At 36.5% G+C, this 24,339-nt stretch overlaps 1 protein-coding gene across 6 annotated transcripts in view; it reads right to left on the bottom strand.

Moving 5' to 3' along the window:
• Window positions 1-4,347: 4,347 nt before the first annotated feature.
• Window positions 4,348-24,339, bottom strand: part of LOC126828361 (pseudouridylate synthase 7 homolog) — a 239,651-nt gene continuing 219,659 nt past the window's right edge. For all 6 annotated transcript variants that reach the window (XR_007683002.2, XM_050558111.1, XM_050558107.1 and 3 more), the window contains 2 exons: window positions 9,637-9,788; window positions 4,348-6,581 (listed from right to left, as the gene is read on the bottom strand). Coding sequence is in view for 5 of the 6 variants with exons in the window: in XM_050558111.1 (XP_050414068.1) it covers window positions 6,454-6,581; window positions 9,637-9,788 (280 nt within the window). In the remaining variant the exon portion in view is untranslated. The remainder of the gene's footprint in view (window positions 6,582-9,636; window positions 9,789-24,339) is intronic.

Here is a 24,339-nt window from a genome sequence, read left to right as displayed (position 1 = left end):
CGGTGCGTTTTCTGTACTGAGTATGTTAATTAACCGACGGGTTAAAAACGAATGACACGGTGTGTCTTGTTTAATTGGTGTGTTTTCTCGATAGTTGTTATAACTGCACCAAAAGGGTATAATCAAGGACCAGCAGACTTTATCTGACGCGTGAGTGTTAAATGGAAACTTGGGAAGGAAAATTGTTTTTACCATGCGATTTTTCATTCGCCGGTGTGTTTTTCGCAAATAGGACTTTGTATAAAGACAGGTCTTTATATGTGGAAGTTGTACGGGGCTGTTTCTTCTATGCGTCTTTTGTATTTGTTGATGAACATAAGACGCAGTACGTGTTTTATAGTCACGCCACTTATAAAGTTGCATAATAAAATATAAATATGGACCCTAATCTGTCGTAAAAAGGTGAAAACAATGTCGTCATTTATAAGTATCCAGCAGTCAGGCCCCAATTTGAATATATCCGGGTATATAGCAATAAGCTAAATTTACCGTATGTCTATATATATTTTTTTGTTCTGACAATTTATTGTTTTGCGGGTTGAAATTAGTACCACGTAAACGGTAACTCATTGCCGGTTTATTGTTTTGCGTGTTGAAATGAGTACCGCGCAACCCGTAGCTCATAGCCAGTTTATTGTTTTGTGTGTTGAAATTAGTACAATGTACGTAACCCATACTTGTTTCGTTGCAACTTTTAATAGATAACCATTTTGCAATTATATTTATATTATAAACAAAAAAATGTTAGCTGTTCAATAATAATTGTTATATAGCCAGCGTATTTAACAATCATCACATAGATGGTTTCCTATACCGTGAGGGTTTGAACAGTGTTTCATTAATAATTAATTAGACCTAGCAAAACTTATTTAACAATCGTCACATATAGATGGTTTCCATAGCGGTCAGATTAAAGTACATAGTTGAGTATTGGTGGGAGGACATGAAATTTCATATATTATATAAATCCCATGTAATTTCGTCAAATCACTTCCTTGTGGAAGCAGGCGCTACATTAAGTTATTTGAGACACACTCTTCTATAATTAAACTAATTTTCTTTACGATGTCGGTTCGATAACAGTGTTGGTGTACGCGTTGTGATGGAAGTGAAGAATATAATCGTCGAACTGTCGAGGAACACATCGTAGCCGAAAGAGACCGAGGGATTATTAAAAGATGTATTGCATAATGGTGTTTATTTTGCCATCCGGTTTAACAGTTCGCCGGATAATGAAATGTCCTTAGAAATAGTCAGGACCCACATAATGCGCACAATAATAAATTTTCTGAAATAATAATAATTCAAACAAGTCAAATGATTAATTGATTCCAAGTATATATCATGGCATGTCAGTACAGACTACTGCAATAAGAGTTATTTTCTTTATTACAAATAATCACAAATAACCAAATCAAAATAAGACAATAATCGTCATAAATTTATTCACATTTTTGATATTTTTAATAATACCATTATTGATCATGAAAGCTAATATTTCATTTTCAGAGAACGTCTATTGGAAAATTGCTAGCTGATCCAACAGATTCCCCATTCCCCACATTGCAAAACAGATCAACATGTCAAATCGATTCAGTTACTGGTATAAGGTTTCAAAATATCATGTCTTAAATAGCCCCTTCGTCCCTTTAAATATATATTTTTTTTATACTTTAACTTATAAATGCAACACACAAACTGCTTACCGTATTTATACAATAGACGATAAATATTCCAAAGAATAACCCGGTTCAGTTTCTTTCCAATAATTATCACAAAAACAAATCATTAAATTTCATTTTTCCAGTTAACATATCGAAGAAGCTTTCAATAAAACACCTAACAACCAGATTATATGAATGGAATCTTGTCAGGACAGAACTTAGATTAATAGTAACTGATGCGACAATTACATCAAAGAGTCCACATCGAAAGAGTACAAAGGAAATTGCCTAACAAAAAAGCGTGTATTAGTTAAAGGGGCATGGTGCGATATAAGGGATGATTTTTGTGCCAAATTACAAAAATTATCACCACCGGTTAAGGAATGATTTTATTGACAGGAGTATGTCAACTGCGAATATGATGATTAAGTATTCTTTTCACACGCTGCATGCGCCAACCTTCAAGTCTATACCGATTCAAAAATTTAATTATCTCTCATATCCACAATTTTTAAAGCCTGAGTTTTATCGTAAATAAAATTAATAGAATCCGTTGTAACCTACTGGTAATACATGATGTAAATTGCAGGAGATGGGGTGTGCTATTCATCGCAGCCCGTTCGTAATTTAGCCATGACAACGGCACATATTCTGTGTGAAAATCCAGATTGGTCGCGTCCCAATGATTTCTTACTACAAGGACGTAACTAGCTCAGAGAAACGATGGGGTGGGGAGTGTTCTCAAGGGGTGCTGTAAAATTGACGGACAATGTATATCTATTGTTTTTATGGACGACAATTTTTTCAAAGGGGAGGGGGCAAATTTTTGCGGGGGTGGGGGGCTTTGCCCCACCTGCCCCTTAGTTACGGGCCTGACTTACTGACAATACAGAATATAAGTATTGTCTACAAGACTACGGCATGATAGCAATTTATTGTTAAAGGGGCTTCTATTTTAGTCAATTATCGATTCCTATTGATAGCACGTGTGAATTCACGTAATTTGGAAACTTGACTGACAGTATGCATTGACTCAGACTTTTTGGTGGCGAAATGAAAAGGTCATCAAGGTATTATCCGACTGATAACGTGATAATGTGCATGTGTTCAGCAAGGTTGACAGTGACTTCTGACGATGTGTGCTTAAACACAGGAGATGAAGGTATTTAATTCATTTGTGATTTAAACCCGAAGATATATTACTTCAGATGTGATTTATCAATTTAAAATGCATTGTGTAACTTATTTGTCAGAATGGAAATGGCTATTTCAATGGACAAAACTTTCGCCCACGGTAAGACCAGCATCTATGTGTGTAAATTCCGAAATTTCGTAATTTTAATGAGTTTGAAATAGTCGATCGATGCAAGTATTAAAATGTCGAACATATTGATGAAGTAATGTATCGGTACAACCGTAATTCTGTTTATTTTATTATATAAATGCCTGCCAATGTTTGATATTTGTTATATTTTCAATATAAGCCAGTAAAATCTGCGTGTCTAACCGTGTTAAATTAACAATCTTTTTTTGCATGCCGTATTAGCTGATATTCGACTACGATATCACTGCCGTGGAATCGCACGATAAAGACATAAACCTATTTCAAACCAGCTATGGATGTGCCGACTGTACATGCGTGAAAGTCAGACTTTTTAAAATTCGCCGTGGATGGCGGTTTAAAATAATCACGGAGGTCGGCAGTTTACTCAAATTCGCGAAGGAAATTTAGAGCGGAATTTTGAGCTTGGCCAGAGCAGATTGATTAACTGACGTCGTCGATATTTACATTTATATTTTATTATGCAACTTTATAAGTGGCGTGACTATAAAACACGTACTGCGTCTTATGTTCATCAACAAATACAAAGGACGCATAGAAGAAACAGCCCCGTACAACTTCCACATATAAAGACCTGTCCTTATACAAAGTCCTATTTGCGAAAAACACACCGGCGAATGAAAAATCGCACGGTAAAAACAATTTTCCTTCCCAAGTTTCCATTTAACACTCACGCGTCAGATAAAGTCGGTTGGTCCTTGATTATACCCTTTTGGTGCAGTTATAACAACTATCGAGAAAACACACCAATTAAACAATACACATCGTGTCATTCGTTTTTAACCCGTCGGTTAATTAACATACTCAGTACAGAAAACGCACCATCCCAGAGTTGTTCACACCTAGCGATAATTAACTCGCCTTTCAGTCCATTTTTCACCCTGGTTAATTAACACACCTTATCTAGAGATTTTAAGCCATAATGAGGAGTTATAATCCGAATTTTATTTTTTTATCGAGATACGTAGGTATTGACCGTTTTGCGAGTTTTTAATGCGGCAAACGTACGTTTTAACCGTTACCTATTTCTCAGTGTATGGGGTCCACATTTTTCGTACAATCAGGGGCCATAATTCAGGAAATTATGGTCCAATATGCGCAAATATCGAAAGGACCCGAGACCTGTGGGTTTAAACCAAATCGGATAAAAATTGTGACCTCTACAGTGTTCACAAGCTAAAAACGTGATTTTGTGTACAATCAGGGGCCATAATCCATGAAGTTACAGTCCGATACATGCCAATATCGAAAGGAACCAACAATTGTGGACGGACGTCTGGACAGGGGTAACGACAATCTACGTCCACATGAAAATGTGGGCGTATAAAAATAAAACAAAAGTAATTTCTAAAGCTGCTGTAATAACCAATATGCTAAATTTACTACTATTCAGAATCGTCAACAATAGATTTTTTTACGGCTGTAATAGTTGATAGATGTGTAGAGAATTTCACGTGCGATGGCTATTTATAGACTTAAGACTCGTAGACTCTGTTATTGCACTGCGTGATTAGCCAGAAATTACTTCGAGACAATTAAGCCACTGAAGCGTGCACATTCGTAGTGTCGAGTTCAACTTTCTGTAGGGAAAATTTTCGCTGCACAGGGCATCCTATCAAAAGCTGATTATTGACAAGATATTTTGACTGGAATATGCTTATGGATAGGGAGTTGAGATTATTTTCTATATGGAGATGGTAATAATTTTAACCAAAGGTAGCACATATCTGGAGATTGTCACAACAATCCATAATTAATCTAGATAATTATTTTTATATCCTTATTTAATTAAATAGGCCTTTCCAATTTCCCATGTATCAACTATGTGATTTAAAGATATATTTAAACTTAAAACCAAATTCAAAAGTTTATCAAAAGTTTGCTTCAATTCACTATCAAATCATCTGAATTTCAAGGAGCTATCCCAAATCATAAAAATCTATTTTATGCAGTCTTGTTTATCATGTGACTTGATTAAGGGAGGATTCATTTCCAGCTTGTATTTAATGTTACATCCCACTTCTACTCATTGCCACTGGCAACCTTTGATAAAACTGTCCTGTTTAATTGCAATACATGCTTAAAAGTATCATGTATCAGAAATGTACAGAAAGAGTACTGATCATTTCTGATACAGGGATACTTTTATACCGTTTTAGATATCTATCAAGCAATAAGTAGCGGACGTTTAGCCCGACCCAGATCGCAATTGATAACAAGGCTCTAACCAATGTACATGAAACAACTAGTCAAAATCATAGTAACAAAACAAAATGGGGGGAACTACATGGCAGTTCAAAAACATATACAATGACATTAAATTAACATAACAACATATTACAAAAATCAATTATTATACATACCAATTGGCATCTATTTCATAATTTGGTTTGATTTATATTAATATGCAAAATATATAAATTAGAATATTGAATAATTATTTTAATTAATTGTGATGATAGAAGGCGCAGTTCTCTTGCTGGACACTTCACAGGCATTGAAAATAAGCAGGATGAAAAAATCGCCTAGAAAGTCATAAACTTTATAACAAATAAATTTCAACGGAAGAACCATCCGCCGATGCATACTTTCACCAGGAATGACCCACGTTTCGCATTTCCTTTACACTACATTTAATAATATCGCAGTCCTCTACGCCATAGACATTGTGTTGACGATGTGGTCTAAACAAACACGTGATTGTTTTACGCTCAAAGTATCATAGCAAGACGCACGTGTGAATACTACTCAGGTCGTCTCTCCACTGCGAAATCATTCTACCATGAAATGTAACGTGAGGCTCAGAAAGGGATAAATAATGAAAGAACAGAAAGTATTTGTCACTTTTCGGTTGAAACGACTCGATAATAAATACTATTTTTCACATTTTGCTTCACAATACTCGATAGAAATGTGATGTAAGTAACTTATTAGCACCTTTCCTCGGTGTATCGGTGAATATCAGAACAGTTTTGGTCTGAAGCCGCCCCAGCTCCGCCTCGGCTGGGCCCCTCGACCAAAACTGTCCTGATATTCACCGATACACCTCGGAAAGTGTGCTAATAACTACTACTTACTGGCTGAGTCTGTTGTATAGATAAGTCTCTCACCACTAGCCATTCGATCAACACATACCAATGCTCCCTATGTCACTCAAGCAGACTACAAGCCGACACTCTTACAGTTTTGTCACGTGTGCACCCCACGGGAGTTTTTCAGGGAATCCAGTATTGAAAATAATTAGTTTATAAATTCATTTGTGGGAATGCATCTTTAATTCACCTAAAGGTTGAACTACAAAGGTTTTTGACTGAGATATTTACCCATCCCTGGTAGAAAATGACCCTGTCTAACTGTCTAGTTTTAGTAGAATATCAAATATCAATAGAATAACAATATATACAATGTTTATTTCATGGTATGCTAGACATTTGGATGAAAACAGTACTAGGTAACATTTAATGTGGACTGATGAGCCCATGATGTATCTATTTTTAAGATCTCTCGTAATGCCATTGTGGCATAAGCTGATGTTGGTAGTGAAAATTCTAATTTCAACGCCTTCCATTTACCACCTGTAAATGAAAATGGAATGAGGTTAACATGTTGATGACACTATTATTTTCTTTATCTTGGTTACTGTAAAACAAGAAATTAATGTTTCCTGAAATTATTGTGACCTGAAGCTGGTCATCATATGATGGCTGGCTGAAAAGTTCTAAGTCTGAAATGGATAGATCAATTGGGCTGAAACAAACTTTTGCCACCAATAAGTACAATCATTGAACGAATCATCTATATATATATAAATTTGATACTGTCGTTTGTCTGTCTGTCTGTCTGTCCGTCTGTTCGTCTGTTCGGGGTTGGCGGCTACACTAGGTCTGCCCCGAGTCTGAAATTTGGGGTATATGGGTAACTCGGATCGGGGAGTAACATAGGCCAGGTGGCGTTAGTCTACCACTTCCGGTTTCGGAGTTATGACCCTCGAGCAACGCCGGTCTGTTTGGGGTTCGCGGCTACACTAGGTCTGCCCCGAGTCTGAAATGTTGGGTATAGGGGTAACTTGGACCGGGGAGTAACATAGGCCAGGTGGCGTTAGTCTACCACTTCCGGTTTCGGAGTTATGACCCCCGAGCGAAATCTGTCTGTTCGGGGTTGGCGGCTACATCTGCCCCGAGTCTGAAATTTGGGGTATAGGGGTAGCTCGGACCGGGGAGTAACATAGGCCAGGTGGCGTTAGTCTACCACTTCCGGAGTTATGACCCCCGAGCGAAGTCGGTCTGTTCGGGGTTGGCAGCTACACTACGTCTGCCCCAAGTCTAAAATTTGGGGTATAGGGGTAGCTCGGACCGAGGAGTAACATAGGCCAGATGGCGTTAGTCTACCACTTCCGGTTTCGGAGTTATGACCCCCGAGCGAAGTCTGTCTGTTCTGGGTTGGCGGCTACACTAGGTCTGCCCCGAGTTTGAAATTCGGGGTATAGGGGTAGCTCGGACCGGGGAGTAACATAGGCCAGGTGGCGTTAGTCTACCACTTCCGGTTTCGGAGTTATGACCCCCGAGCAAAGCCGGTCTGTTCGGTTTTGAAGTTATGACCCCCGAGCGAAGCCGGGTATCCTGCTAGTAAACATATAAGAGCTGCAACTGTAGTATTATTATTGTCTTCATACCACACCATGAAATCACCAGAAATGGACAAAACAGTCATCAAGTACCTGCAACTGAAAGGACAAACCCCAACACAGATACATGCCTACATGGTCACAACTTTAGGGGATGATGCCCCTTCCTTTTCCACAGTAAAGAAGTGGGCCGTGGACAGAGCCTTGAAGTTGACCTGCATCCTGGAAGGCCATCAACAGCAACCTTTCAAGAAAACATTACCCGGGTGCATGACATAGTGACAGCTAATCAACAATTGACCACTCGACATATTGCCAGTGTTGTGGGCATCTCTCATGAGAGGGTTGAGCACATTATCGCCAACGAGTTAGGAATGACAAACGTTTCTGCAAGATGGGTGCCAAAACTCTTGACTGCGGATCAGAAACATATCAGATTCCTGACATCATGTGACAATCTGTGCTGTTTTGAGGAAGATCCTGATAATTTTTTGGCTAGATTTGTAACCATGGATGAGACCTGTTTCCAAAAATGAAGATAGGTTACCAGGCAACAAAACATACGCCTACAGCAGCTAAATCGTCCGAGCAGTCGACAAAGGTTGTCGCATATTTATTCTTTTGTGGGTAATTAGGGAAATTTAATAGACAATTTCATACAGATGACATTATAATTTTCGTCGCTTGAGGGTTCAAAAGGTTCTAAAAACTAACACAAGGGCTGTAACTCTGGAAGTAATCTACAGAAATTGTTGAAATTGAACAGGCTTTTTCGTTTTACTAATTCAAATAATGCATATAAATTTCATACAGATCGGATGATAACTTTTGTCGATCGAACGTTCACAAGGTTCAACAAAGTAAAATAAGGGGCATAACTCTAGAAGTAATTAACGGAAATTGCTGACATTCAATAGGCTTCTTCATTTCACTAATTTAAATGATGCATATGAATTTCATACAGATTAGGTGATAACTTTTGTTGTTCAAGCGTTCACAAGATTCAACAAAGTTAAACAAGGGCCATAACTCTAGATGTAATTAACGGAAATTTGCTGAAACTCAATAGGCCTGTTCATTTTACTAATTCAAACGATACATATAAATTTCATACAGATCGGATAATAACTTTTGTCGTTAGAGCATTCACAAGGGACAACAAAGTGAAACAAGGGCCATAACTCACGGCGTAATTAACGGAAATTGCTGAAATTCAATAGGCTTCTTCGTTTCACTAATTTAAATGATGCATATCAATTTCAAACAGATCGGATGGTAACTGTTGTCATAAGAGCGTTCACAAGATTCAACAAAGTGAAACAAGGGCCATAACTCTAGATGAAATTAATGAGAAATTGCTGAAATTCAATAGGCTTCTTTGTTTTACTAATTCAAAGGATGCATATAAATTTCATACAGATCGGTTGATAACATTTGTTGTTAGAGCGTTCACAAGGTGCAACAAAGTGAAACAAGGGCCATAACTCCAGAAGAAATTAACAGAAGTTATTGAAATTAAATAGGATTCTTTATCTCACTAATGCAAACAACATATATCAATTTCAAAACAATCAGATGATAAATGTAGTCTGTAGAGTGTTCACAAGAAATTGTGGACGACGGGGGCAACGGCAATATACGACCACATTTCCATGTGGGCGTATAAAAAAGGAACTAGCCGCTCGTCATTTTCCTAGTAATGATGACATCATTCAGGCCTGGCAACATTGTTGGCAAAAGCGTGCACACCACAAAGGAGACTATGTAGAAAACTAAATGGAAACCATCAACTTTGTACAGGTCTTTCACAGACAGACTTGGAACTTTTCAGCCATCCCTCATAAATGCATTTTGAAATTAATGTAACTCCTGACATGGGGAAACAGGGCATTAAATATCTTGATATTTCTTGACAATCACCTGACATGCGGAAACAGGGCATTAAATATCTTGATATTTCTTGACAATCAAAATGGATTTCAGCACATTCTAGTCTGAACATTTACCTTCTATAGACTTTGGTTCCTCCACACCATTTAAAATATCTAAATCACTCAGTGCTAAAGACATAGTATGATCATTATAATATATAATTCTTTTATTTACATGTGTTGGTTTAACCACCATCTTTCTATATGTACCAGGTACAGAAAAATCTCTGAAATAAAAGATATATATCATTTCTGATTTATCATCCACTCCTCTTCCTCAGTCAACATCCATAGCTGCACCAAATATGATAACTATATCTTAAAGGCTGAAGGTGGGGAATCGCCACCCGAGCTGTGAATTTATGAGACCAAGTTTTCCTAGACCAGTTTTTCGTGTAGATTCCGAATCTGGGTGGTGATCAGGCATTTGCGGGGGCGTTTTCAAGATATAGGGGGTAAAATGTCTACAATAGGGGGGGGGGGCATTATGTTGACATAATATATTAATAAAACATAAATTTCTAGGACTGCCCATTTATAAATAAGTGTTTATGATGCCCCTGGACAACTGTTATGATTTGTGGGGAGGTGGAGTGGGGATAAAATTGTCGGGAAATGAGTTGCCCGTGGGGGGGGGGGGGGTGCGGGTGGCAACATGGATTTTTGTGGACAGAAATCATTTTGTTCATAGATTAGCTTAAAGTGATGTCTCGTTAGCGTTTTCGTTCAAAATATCAAATTATAATGGTACTTTTCAAGAGATCTGGAAATGTAAATCAAAAACACAGTAACTCAGAGATATGTTCAGTTATTAGTTTATTCTTTGTCTTCATCAGTCCAACCTCGTTGGTTTTCTCCGGGTGCTCAAGACCCCTACGCGCAAGGGAATTATTAAAATATAACTAAAACCATATGTTAGTCCCGAAATGACCTAGTTTGTGTCGGGTGGACGTTAAACCCCCATTTCTCTTTTTGTCTTCATCAGAAGATTCAAAATCAAAAGTTCATATGAGCGAGATAAATATTTTCTTTGTAGCTGACCAACAGCTTGCATATCCTTTGGATATGCTTCAAAAACCAATTCACATTGTAAATCTTCATTCCAGCCATGCAGCAAAGGACCACGTATACGGCAAGATGGTAATAAAGAAAGTTCTGTTATTTTTTCACCCAGAAAATCTTTTCTTCTTGCGTCATCTGCTGATGTAAGTCGTCTTTCGCAATATTTTCTACCTTTGCCCGTCTCATAATCAATCAAAATTTGTATATTTGGATCATCATTTGCAACAGAATGATTGGGATGTCTATTTTGCAAGAGCAAGAACGCAAAATACAATTTGTTTCAGCAACTACCATTAATTTTCAATGCGAAAAGGAGTAGGTAAGATACATGCTTTCAGTGGTAATGACTATCTGTCTTTCTTTTTCAAAATAATCCCAACTTTCTAACAATTTTTAAAGAGCTGGGATAGACAAATGATGTTTCTGATGACGTACTTGCTGGTTTAGAAAAAATTGTTTGTACCTTGTACGGCGAAAACCGACTTACAACAGTAGATGACACGTGAAGAAAGATCTTCTGGAGGAATTTTAATCGTGATGAAAAATAACAAAACTTTCTTTCTGTATTACCATCTTGCCTGAGTAGTCTTTTGCTGCACATTAAACACAACAATAGTGTTGCAACAATAGGGAGACAAGCTGCAAAACCGATGATCGAACAAGATAACCCTGTGATACAAGGCTGGAATGAAGATTTACAATGTGAATGGATATCTGAAGCATATCCAAAGCATGATCAGCCATCAAGAAGATATCTATCCCGCTCATATTATAAGAATAAACTAATATCTAAACATGTGTTTTTTATGTACATTTCCAGATCTCTTGAAAAGTACCATTATAGTTTAATATTTTTAATGACAATATTGGTACTGAGCCAAAACTCAAGAAAACACTTTTCAGATCAATTTTGAACGAAGTGGTTTCTGTCCCACAAAATACATTTACCCTCCCTCCCCCATACAATGGTAATCTTATACACATATTTAGAGATGTGCAGTGGAATTAAGAATTAAAAAGTAGTGTTTTTTTACCAAGCTCTAAGAAAATCATCAATTAAATCAACGTGAACTCATTTCCCGCCAATTTTACCCCTCCCCCCATCCACACACACACACCTGCTACCCCCACCCCACAAGTCAAACAGTTGTCTAGGGGCATAATAAACACTTCTTTAGAGATGGACAGTCCTAGAAATTTATGTTTTATTAATATATAACATGATCATCATTTATGTCAATATAATGACATGCCCCCCCTCCACACATGCACACCTACACCTGGTACCCCTCCTCCCCACAAATCAAAACAGTTGTCCAGGGACATCATGAACACTTATATAAAGATTGGCAGACTAGAAATTTATGTTTTATTAATATATTATGTCAACATAATGACATTGCCCCCCCCCCACCATTGTTGACATAGGACCCCCTATATCTCGAAAACGCCCCCTCAAACGCCTGATCACCACCCAGATTCGGAATCTACACAAAAAACTGGTCTAGAAAAACTTGGTCTCATAAATTTACAGATCGGGTGGTGATTCCCCCCCTTCAGCCACCGGACTACTTAGGCTAGTAATACAAAATACTAAGGATGTAAATGGTCACTCGGTTAACCAGTCACAGTTCTGTTGCACTGTTCAACCAGTTAAAAAAAATTACTAACTGGTATTCGTTTTCATATCATACCTGACCCTCAAACCCAGGAATGGTAGCCACAACAATGTCATTTGTAACGTCTTTAAATTCCCACTTGATCAAGTTTCATCAAAATCGGATATAAATTGTGACCTCTAGAGGGTCCACAACTTTTGCACAATTTGCGTACAAAGAGCGTCCATTTTGTTGGGCTGTTTTATTTCAATTTTCCCGAAATTCGAATTCAACCTTCATTATGGTGGAATGGTGTTATATTTAAATGGTTTTTAAAATAGTAAAAAAAAAAAATTGTGACCTCTAGAGAATCCACAAGCTAAAAATGCGATTTTTTTAAAGGAGCTAAATCGCTAATATTTGGGACCTAGAAATTGACACAAGTGGGTCGCAACTCATATAATACCGTAATATGAATGTATATAAACTGATTTACATTCAATCGTTTCCGTTTTTACTCTAATTTCAAATCAGTTATGTTCCGTGAAATAAGCCAGCAGTCTCAATCGAGTGCAAATTCCTAGCGTCTGGTTGTTCCAGTCTACATAAGCCGTTTGGTTTGGTGCAATATGTCTAGCCTCGTTCCTCTAGTCTCTTGCTAGAACTGGGGCTGAAACGCATTATGGTACACGATTCGTGTACCAATGGTAAAATATTTATTTTGTCTTAAATATTGGATATCAGAAGCCCACCCTTTTCCGGTAAGATCACAGCATCAATGTTGTTTTAAATTGACAAATAATTCGTGTTTTAAATGTTGAAGATTTTGGATGATATTGAGTTAAAGACTTAGCTCCTTTAACTATCAACTCAACCAACATTACCACAAGCTAAAAACACAATTTTTCGTACAATCAGGGGTCATAATTCAGGAAGTTACGATCCGTTATGCGCAAATATCGAAAGCAACCTTGGTCTTTGGGTTACAAATATGCATTTCAAGTTTCATCAAAATCGGATCAAACCTTGATATACCAGATATTTACACTATTTGGGTAGAGGGGTGGCCATTTCATCCGGCAGTTTTGGTCCGATTTTCACGAAATTCAAACTCGGCCGATTTTCACAAAATTCAAACTCAACCCACATTACGGTGTAACGGTGATATATTCGAACAGTTATTTAAATCAGATAATAATTGTGACCACAAGGGACCACAAGCTAAAAACGTGATTTTTCGTACAATCAGGGTACATAATTCAGAAAGTTACAATTCAATATGCGCAACTATCGAGAGAGAGAGATAGACATGGGGTTTAACGTCCACTCGACACAAACTAGGTCATTTCGGGACTAACATATAGTTTTTAATTTTATTTCAATAATTCGCTTTCGCGTAGGGGTCTTTAGCAGTGGGAGGAAACCGGAGGACCCGGAGAAAACCCACGAGATACAGCACGCACGTGCTAACCATTCGGCCATCCAACCCCCAGCGCAACTATCGAAAGGAACAAAGATCCTTGGGTTATAAACATGCATTTCAAGTTTCATCAAAATCGGATCAAAATTGTGACCTCTAGAAGGTCCACAACCTCGATATACCAGATGTTTACACTATTTGAGTACGGAGGGGTGACCATTTTGTCTGAAATTCGAACTCAATCAACAATACGGTGTAACAGTGATATATTCGAATGTTTTTTTAAATCTAATAATAATTGTGACCTCTAGAGGGACCATGAACTAACCAGCGGCTGCCAGGCAGGATACGCTCACATTTTTGCAAGAGATGGATAGAGAACAAGCTAAACAAAAAGCAATTTTTCGTACAATCAGGGGCCATAATTCAGGAAGTTAAAATCTGATATGTGCAAATATCGAAAGGAACCAAGATCTTAAATTTCAAGTTTCATCAAAATCAGAAGAAAATTGTCACCTCTAGAGGGTTCATAACCGTGATATACCATATTTTTACGCTATTTGGGTACAAGGGGCGGCCATTTAGTCTGTCAGTTTTGATCCGATTTTCACGAAATTTGAACTCAACCATCCTTAAACTTAGATCTAAACGTTTTTTTAAATCGGATAATAATTGTGACATCAAGCTAACAACGCGATTTTTCGTACAATCAGGGGCTATAATTCAGGAAGTTACAATCCAATATGCGCGAATATCAAAAGGAACCAACACTGTAACATTGGTACCATTTAATCTGGCGTAAATAGCGTTAATTTCTACTCTGTGTCCAATTATTCATAAATATTGATGAATTTCGGCGAATATTGCTCAATTTGTACTTCTATCGAATTGCAATCTCACTGTTTAATTTTGATTACCAAGCGTCTAATTAACTAGTGTTTAGTTTCTCGACACGTGTTGAATTATATGCGTCCCGTCTAATTAGCACGACAGTTCAATAATTAGTTGGACCGTTCAATTTTCCGAGCCGTGATTAAAATCAGTCAAGGTGTCCAATTATGCAAGGTGTTCAATTTTGTTGTCAAACATCTAATTTCATGTGCGATGTTCAGATATTACAATGTGTTTAGTTGTTGGTCATCGTTCAGTTTTGCTGCCGAATGCCTATTTTGCCGCACAATGTTGAAATACTGTAATAAGTGTTAGTTTTAGAACTGACCTGTTGCGATACGGTGAAATATTATTTTTCAGGATTCATACGAGAGCAGGTATCTGTAATGCCTGTTATTATCCGGGGATTATTTTTCAAGATCACTACGGTGAAACAGATGTTGGATTTTTTAATGGCGACGGGACGGTTCCGAAGCAAAGCTTTCTTGAGATGCACATACCGTTTCGTCCACAATCATAAAACGTGTATTTATATATCCATTTAAAACAGTATTTCCCACACTGACAACACATCCACGAATGATAAATCTCACGCATCTGATTTACTTGTGTACACGTCGACCAACTACCCTGAATAAACACTTTTGTTTAAATGTCTTCGCAATTAAAACTAACAGCATGGGTATTGCACCAATCATATATTACATAATATGGGATCTATAGAAAGCATTTTGGGTTGAAGGGTAGTGCGATTATCTGGGGCAATAAACACAAGGCTTGTAGAATTAATACACATGTGTCAGAAGCTAACAAAATGTCTATTGTGTAAGACAAAACGTGAAAATAAACCAATAATTCTAACTCTTTATTTCTTTTTATTATTATAGAACAACGACCCTTTTTCACTGAAGATCAAATAAAACCTACTAAATACATTTCATGCTTATATGCTTTACTGTATTAAGAGTGAATAGTTAATATTTACTCTTGAATTACGGCAAAGATAGACTTTTAAATTGCAAACTATAAAGGTATTTTGGTTATCAGTCTTACAAATAGAAATAAGACATAAATAGAACTTGCAACAGGATTCGAAAGCGCTTTCAAGTCAGACGTAAGCTCGTACTTACCGTAAAAATGAACTGAACGCAACACAAGTCTCCGATGTAAGAGAATATTAGTTAATTATAACCGCTATCAAATCCAAACAAAAATCTAAGGCACTCGTTTTATTTTAGAAAAGAATAACCGAAGAGGCTATTCCACATGAACCCCAAATCAATGATGAACTGTCAACTTGTTATGTAGTCATTCACGTGCAGATTGGTTTGAATAACAGAAATGTCCCATGTATAAACGATCAAAGAATAAAATTGCACGTAGCCACTTTCTTTATCTAAAAGGGTCTCAAGCGCACTTTAAGGAATTATTTTTGACCCAATATTAAACATCGCCAATTTTTTTAAATCATGGGATAAAGTCAATCAACAAACAATACGGGTCTACTTTATTACAAAAACATTGGTGAAATTATCATTTTGTCTAAAATCATAACGCTAATCAACAAACAATACTATTGTTCTTTATTACAAAAACATTGGTGAACTAATCTCTGTCGTGATGGCTAGCCAAGCTAGTTTATTATTAGGTAAATAAAACAATATAAACAACCAATGAGTAAAACTGATTTATTCCAATTAATTTATATTCGAGTCAAGTATTACCTTAACCGTGTACGACTTTGCATCTGAACGAGTTAACTGACACCCATTCAACTTGTAAATTGCAAATACAAACTGCTTACCGTATTCATGCCATAGACACTAATATTCTAATTAAAAAAAAAAGTTCTGTTTCCAATAATTATGACAGACACAAATATTAATTTTGATTGTTTTATCCATCAACACACAGAGTAAACACATCTAACAACTAGATCTTAGGAATTCGGGCCTCTTCAATAGTTATAAAGCACATCAATGAGTGTAGAATAAATTGCCTAACAGAAAATCATGTTTTATAAGTTGTTAAAGGGGCGTGGGGCTATTTAAGGAATGACGTTTGTGTGGATTTGAAAGCGGTTATAATTAACTAATATTCTCTTACATCAGAGACTTGTGTTGCGTTCAATTCATTTTTACGGTAAGTACGAGATAATGGCTGACTTGAAAGCGCTTTCGAATCCTGTTGCAAGTTCTATTTATATCTTATTTCTATTTGTAAGACAGATAACCAAAATACCATTATAGTTTGCAATTTAAAAGTCTATCTTTGCCGTAATTCAAGAGTAATTATTAACTATACACTCTTAATACAGTAAATCTGCAAAACAATTTGAACACAGCATAGATACCTAAACTGTGTAATACATGTATAGTCTTATGCATACGTGTCATTTAAAATGTTCCATACATGCAGCTTTACATGACTGGTTGGAAATATAACCGCATATATATCGCGCAGAATATGTGAACATGCGTGTTCTCACTATACAACGTGGACTAATGCGTCCGTATTATGAACGAAAAGTATTCAACATTCATAACATCGTGGCAGTATATCGATTTGACATCGATTGTTTATGACAAATAATACCGTTAATTTTGCATGTAAAATTACACCGAGGCCTGTATTTATGATACATGTATCCCCATTCTTTATTAAAAATTAAACTTAAATATATGATACAATTCCTTTTTAAATTGGCTTTCTCTGAAATAAAGTTTGGCAAAGTTATGAGTTACATATAAGAATGAAATGTATTTAGTAGGTTTTATTTGATCTTCAGCGAAAAAGGGTCGTCGTCCTATAATAATAAAAAGAAATAAAGAGTTCGAATTATTAGTTTATTTTCACGTTTTGTCTTACACAGTAGACATATTGTTAGCTTCTGACACATGTGTATTAATTCTACAAGCCTTCTGTGTTTATTGCCCGAGATAATCGCACTACCCTTCAACCCAAAATGCTTTCTATAGATCCCATATTATGTAATATATGATTGATGCAATACCCATGCTGTTAGTCCTAATTGCGAAGTCATTTAAACAAAAGGATTTAATCAGGGTAGGGAGTCCACGTGTACACACGTAAATCAGATGCGTGAGATTTATCATTCGTGGATGTGTTGTCAGTGTTGGAAATACTGTTTTAAATGGATATATAAATACACGTTTTATGATTGTGGACGAAACGGTATGTGCATCTCCAGAAAGCTTTGCTTCTGAACCGTCCCGTCGCCATTAAAAATCCAACATCTGTTTCACCATAGTGATCTTGAAAAATAATCCCCGGATAATGACAGGCATTACAGATACCTGCTGTTGTATGAAACCTGAAAAACAATATTTCACCGTATCGCAACAGGACAGTACTAAAACTAACACTTATTACAGTATTTCAACATTGTGCGGCAAAATAGACATTCGGCGGCAAAACTGAACGATGACCAACAACTAAACACATCGTAATATCTGAACATCGCACGTGAAATTAGATGTTTGACAACAAAATTTAACACCTTGCGTAATTGGACACCTTGACTGATTTTAATCACGGCTCGGGAAATTGAACGGTCCAACTAATTATTGAACAATCGTGCTAATTAGACGGGACGCTTATAATTCAACATGTGTCGAGAAACTAAACACTAGTTCATTAGACGCTTGGTAATCATTATTAAACAGTGAGATTGAAATTCGATAGAAGTACAAATTGAGCACTATTCGCCGAAATTCAACAATATTTATGAATAATTGGACACAGAGTAGAAATTAGCGCTATTTACACTATTTTAAACGGTACCAATGTTACAGTGTAAGGTAATAAATTGATTGAAATAAGTCAGTTTTACTCATTGGTTGTTTATATTGTTTTATTTACCTAATAATCAACTAACTTGGCTCGACATAACGACCGAGATTAGTTCACCGATGTTTTTGTAATAAAGAACAATAGTATTGTTTGCTGATTAGCGTTATGATTTTAGACAAAATGATAAGTTCACCAATGTTTTTGTAATAAAGTAGACCCGTATTGTTTGTTGATTGACTTTATCCCATGATTTAAACAAGCGGTTGCCATGCAAGATACGCCCACATTTTGCAAGAGATGGACAGAGAACAAGCTCAAAAAAAGAAGTGATTTTTCGTACAATCAAGGGCCATAATTCAGGAAGTTATGATCCAATATGTGCGAATATCGAAAGGAACCAAGATCTTTGGGTTATAAATATGTATTTTAAGTTTCATCAAAATCAGATCAAAATTGTGACCTCTATAGGGTTCACAACCTTGATATACCATATTTTTCAGTTTGAGAACGAACAGCGGCCAATTTGTCAATTTTGGGCCGATTGTCACGAAATTCAAACTTGACCTGTAGAGAGTCCACAAACAAATTGTGGATGGACGGACGGACAGGGGCGAACGACAATATACGTCAACATGAAAATGTGGGCGTATAATAAATTGGCGATGGTTAATATTGGGCCAAAAATAATTCCTTAAAGTGCGCCGGAGCCCCTTTTAGATAAACAAAGCGGCTACGTGCAGTTTTATTCTTTGATCTTTTATACACGGGACATTTCTGTTATTCAAACCAATCTGCACGTGAATGACTACATAAGTTGACAGTTCATCATTGATTTGGGGTTCATGTGGAATAGCCTGTCGGTCGAAATACAGTTATTCTTTTCTAAAATAAAACGAGTGCCTTGGATTTTTGTGTGGATTTGATAGCGGTTATAATTAACTAATATTCTCTTACATCGGAGACTTGTGTTGTGTTCAGTTCATTTTTACGGTAAGTACAATTTTACATCTGACTTGAAAGTGCTTTCGAATCCCGTTGCAAGTCTTATTTCTTATTTCTATGTCTTATTTCTATTTGTAAGACCGATAACCAAAATACCTTTATAGTTTGCGATTTAAATGTCTATCTTTGCCGTAATTCAAGAGTAATTCTTAACTATACACTCTTAATACAGTAAATATGCAAAACAATTTGAAAACAGCATAAATATCTAAACTGTGTAATACATGTATAGTCTTATGCATACGTGTCCTTTAAAATGTTCTAGACATGCGGCTCTACATGACTGGTTGAAAATATAACCGCATATATATCGTGCAGAATATGTGAACACGTGTGTTCTCACTATACAACGTGGACTAACGCGTCCGTATTATTAACGAAAATATTCAACATTCATATCATCGTGGCAGTATATCGTTTTGACATTGATTGTTTATGACAAATAATACCGTTAATTTTGCATGTAAAATTACACCGAGGCCTATTGTGTTACACGATAGCGACTATTACATCGAGTTATATATCGTGGCAATTTTCAACTAAAAAAATGACACGATAATCGTGATTCGTCAAACCTTCGCAACGTTTCTACTGATACCTGCCGTCGTATGAATCCTGAAAAATAATATTTTACCGTATCGCAACAGGTCAGTACTAAAACTAACACTTATTACAGTATTTCAACATCGTGCGCCAAAATAGACATTCAACGGCAAAACTGAACGATGACCCACAATTAAACACATCGTAATATCTGAACATCGCACATGAAATTAGATGTTTGATAAAATTGAACACCTTGCGTAATTGGACACCTTGACTGATTTTAATCACGGCTCGGGAAATTGAATGGTCCAACTAATTATTGAACAGTCGTGCTAATTAGACGGGACACTTAAAATTCAACACTTGTCGAGAAACTAAACACTAGTTAATTAGACACTTGGTAATCAAAACTAAACAGTGAGATTGAAATTCGATAGAAGTACAAATTGAGCAATATTCGCCGAAATTCAACAATACCGGTATTTATGAATAATTGGACACAGATTAGAAATTAACGCCAGATTAAACGGTACCAATTTCCTAGTGCAAGATCTTTGGGTTATAAACTTATATTTCAAGTTTCATCAAAATCAAAAGCAAATTGTGACCTCTACAGGGTTCACAACATTCATATACCTTATTTTTACGCTATTTGAGTACGAGGGGTGGCCATTTTGTCTGTCAGTTTTTGTCCGATTTTAACGAAATTCGAAATTTAACCGTCCTTAGGGTGTAATGGTGATATATTCAAACGTTTTTTGTAATCGAATAAAAATTATCTCTATCGGGTCCAGAAGCTAAAAACATGATTTTTCGTACAATCAGGGGCCACAATCCATGAAGTTTCGGTCCAATACATGCCAATATCGAAAGCAACCGAGATCTTTTGGAGATAAACCTATATTTCAACTTTCGCCAAAATTGGATAAAAATTGTGCACGGACGGACACGGGCGAAGACAATATACGTCCACATGAAAATGTGGGCGTATAAAAACAGGATTCTTTGTACAATCAGAGGCCATAATTCAGGAAATTACAATCCGATATGTGCGAATATCGAAAGGAACCAAGATCTTTGGGTTATAAACATGTATTTCAAGTTTCATCAAAATCGGATCAAAATTATGTCCTCCAGAGAGTCCACAAGCCTGATATACCATATAATATTTACAATATTTGCATATGAGGGGCGGCCATTTTGTCTGGCAGTTTTGGTCCTGTTTTAAAATCAGATAGAAATTGTGACCTCTAGAGAGACCTCAAGCTAAAACTATTTTTCGTACAATGAAGGACCATAATACAGGAAGTTATGATCCGATATGCACGAATATCGAAAGGAACCAAGACCTTTGGGTTACAAACATGTATTTCAAGTTTCATGAAAATCGGATTAAAATTGTGACCTCTAGAGGGTCCACAACCTTGATATACCATATGTTTACACTATTAGCGTACCAGGGGCGGCCATTTCATCCGGCAGTTTTGGTCCGATTTTCATGAAATTCAAACTCAGCCATCATTACGGTGTCATGGTGATATATTCAAACGTTTTTTTAAATCGGATAAAAATTGTGACCTCTACAGGGACAACAAGCTAAAAACGCCATTTTACGTACAATCAGGGGCCATAATTCAGGAAGATATCATCAGATATGCGCAAATATTGAAAGAAACGAAGATCTTTGGGTTATAAACATGCATTTCAAGTTTCATCAAAATCAGATGAAAGTTGTGACCTTTAGAGTGTCCACAAGCTAAAAATGTGATTTTTCGTACAATCAGGGGCCATAATCCATGAATTTTCGATCCGCTACATGCTAATATCGAAAGCAACCGAGATCTTTTGGAGACAAATCTATATTTCAAGTTTCGTCAAAATCGGTTAAGAATTGTGACCTGTGTAGAGTGTCCATACACAATTGTGGATGGACAGGGGCGACGACAATATACGTCCACATGAATATGTGGGCGTATAAAAATCCAAAGGTATGCTTTCAAATATATGCATAATATCAAAGATAGTGCTGTGCGTAAGTTGCTATGTTGAAATCGTGAAGGAGAAATGAGATATGGCAGAGTGCAAATGTAAAATGTAAAATTTTGACATGTTAAAAGATAGGTTGCCAGGCAACGAAACATACGCCCACAGCAGCTATATCATCCGGGCAGTCAACAAAAGTTATCAGAAAATTATCAGAAAACCATTAGAATTTGTTTGGTTTTTATAAACTTCTGCCCCATGCTAACGTTTAGAATATGAAACTTTTAACATCATGGATTTAGCTGTTCAAGTCCTAAAGATTAATTGAAAATCAATAAACTTGTTCGTCTCAAGATCTTAAACTCTGTGTATCAATCTGAAGTCAATCGGATATAAACTTTAGCCGCTAGAGTGTCCACAAGATTTTTCAAAGTGATCAAGGGCCATAACTCTAGCAGTAATTATCGGAAATCGCTGAAAATCAATAGGATTCTTCATCTCATGACCTTAAACACTGTGTATAAATTTAAAGTCAATTAGATATTAACCGTAGCCTCTAGAGCATCCACAAGATTTTTCAAAGTGATCAAGGGCCATAACTCTGACAGTAATTATCGGAAATCGCTGAAAATCATTAGGCTTCCTTGTCTCATGACCTTAAACACTTTGTATCAATTTAAAGTCAATCGGATATTAACTTTGACCTCTAGAGCATTCACAAGATTTATCGAAGTAATTATCGAAAATCGCTGAAAATCAATAGGCTTCTTCGTCTCATGACCTTAAACACTGTATAAATTTAAAGTCAATCGGATATTAACTTTAGCCATATGACCATATGGGTGTATAAAAAACAGCATTTTGCAATAAGACATTTGTCCTATGACACATTACTTTAAACGTTTGACGTTGGGCCTTAGAGGTATTTTGACTTTATCATTATAATCCTCGAGTGGCATTTAGTGATTGAGTACATTAAAAAAAACCAACACAATTTATATGGTAATTTATCATTAATTGTACTTGATAACGATAAGAGAATACTTGTCGAAACGTCATGCTATATGTGTATAAACCAGTGATTGTTTTCCATATAAATTGTGTTGTGTTTTTTGACTTGATCATTACCGGTATTAGGACTTTGCACATTGTACTTGTTGCATATAATCAATCGAAAAACATTTTAGCAGAGCATTTAATATTGGCAGTGATACCCTTCCATAAAGAAGAGAATGACCTATGTCCAGCTTCTATGTTAAAGACCACATAAGACAATAACACTAGATTTTATGTACTTATAGTCAGTGGTTACGATATACACATTACAGCAAGTTCACATCAATCCCATTAAAATTATTCGACATATTAACGTTTAAGAATCAGACACCTAAAATGCTTTTCAATTTTTCAATCACACCCTTAATCCAGTAGATTGGCTGGTGACGTCACAGGGACTACACATAGTTATCTATACAATATATCACTGTCTATCTTCTATACTAATATTTGTGACTGTCGTTTGTCTGTTTGTCTGTCTGTTCGGGGCTGGCGGCTACACTAGGTCTGCTCGAGTCTGAAATTTGGGGTATAGGGGTAGCTTGGACCGGGGAGTAACATAGGCCAGGTGGCGTTAATCTACCACTTCCGGTTTCGGAGTTATTCCCCCGAGCGAAGCGGGGTTGGCGGCTACACTAGGTCTGCCCCGAGTCTGAAATTTGGGGTATAGGGGTAGCTACGACCGGGGAGTAACATAGGCCAGGTGGCGTTAGTCTACAACTTCCGGTTTCGGAGTTATGACCCCCGAGCGAAGCTGGGTATCCTGCTAGTACAATATATATCACTGTATACACATCACCAGCTGACAAGTGTTTATTGACAGTCCAATTAACATATGACTGGCCCAATCATAATCTCTGAATTATCGTCTTGCATTGTTACCGATTAGACTCAATAGAAAAGTCACTTTAAAACACAGTTTTAAAATCTCTGTCATGAGAAGAGAGGGTGGGTCATCGATAACAATTTCACACCAATCTTGCTGTTTTAATCAGAAGCCAATTATTTTTGGTTTACTGTCGGCCTATTCTTATTAAAATCACACAGGGATATGGCTACAGCGACAGTCTTTGTTATGACATTATAAAACAAATTCTAAATTGGATCTTAAATTAAAATCCAAAACAAATTATTACGTAGTCAATTGTTTTATTTAATCTGTTTCTCGAAATCTTAACTAAAAAATCTTTAAGATAAAATCCAAATTGTAGTAGACACTTCAGTTTGACTGGCTAAGCACTAAAATCAACCTAATATTATCCAATCAAATTACTAAAATTTGGATTTCATCTGAGTTAAAATTTCGTGAAACAGGTCCCAGGGGATTGAGGAATCAGTCAGGCGTTAATGAATACACATTTGGTCACTGTAGGCTGGTCAAACTAATATTTGATGTAAAAAAAATTG

This window comes from Patella vulgata, chromosome 7, assembly GCF_932274485.2.
Source record: "Patella vulgata chromosome 7, xgPatVulg1.2, whole genome shotgun sequence".
Classification (NCBI taxonomy): domain Eukaryota; kingdom Metazoa; phylum Mollusca; class Gastropoda; family Patellidae; genus Patella; species Patella vulgata.
The sequence above is the reverse complement of the archived record's forward strand: the minus strand, read 5'-3'. Positions and strand labels throughout refer to the sequence as shown.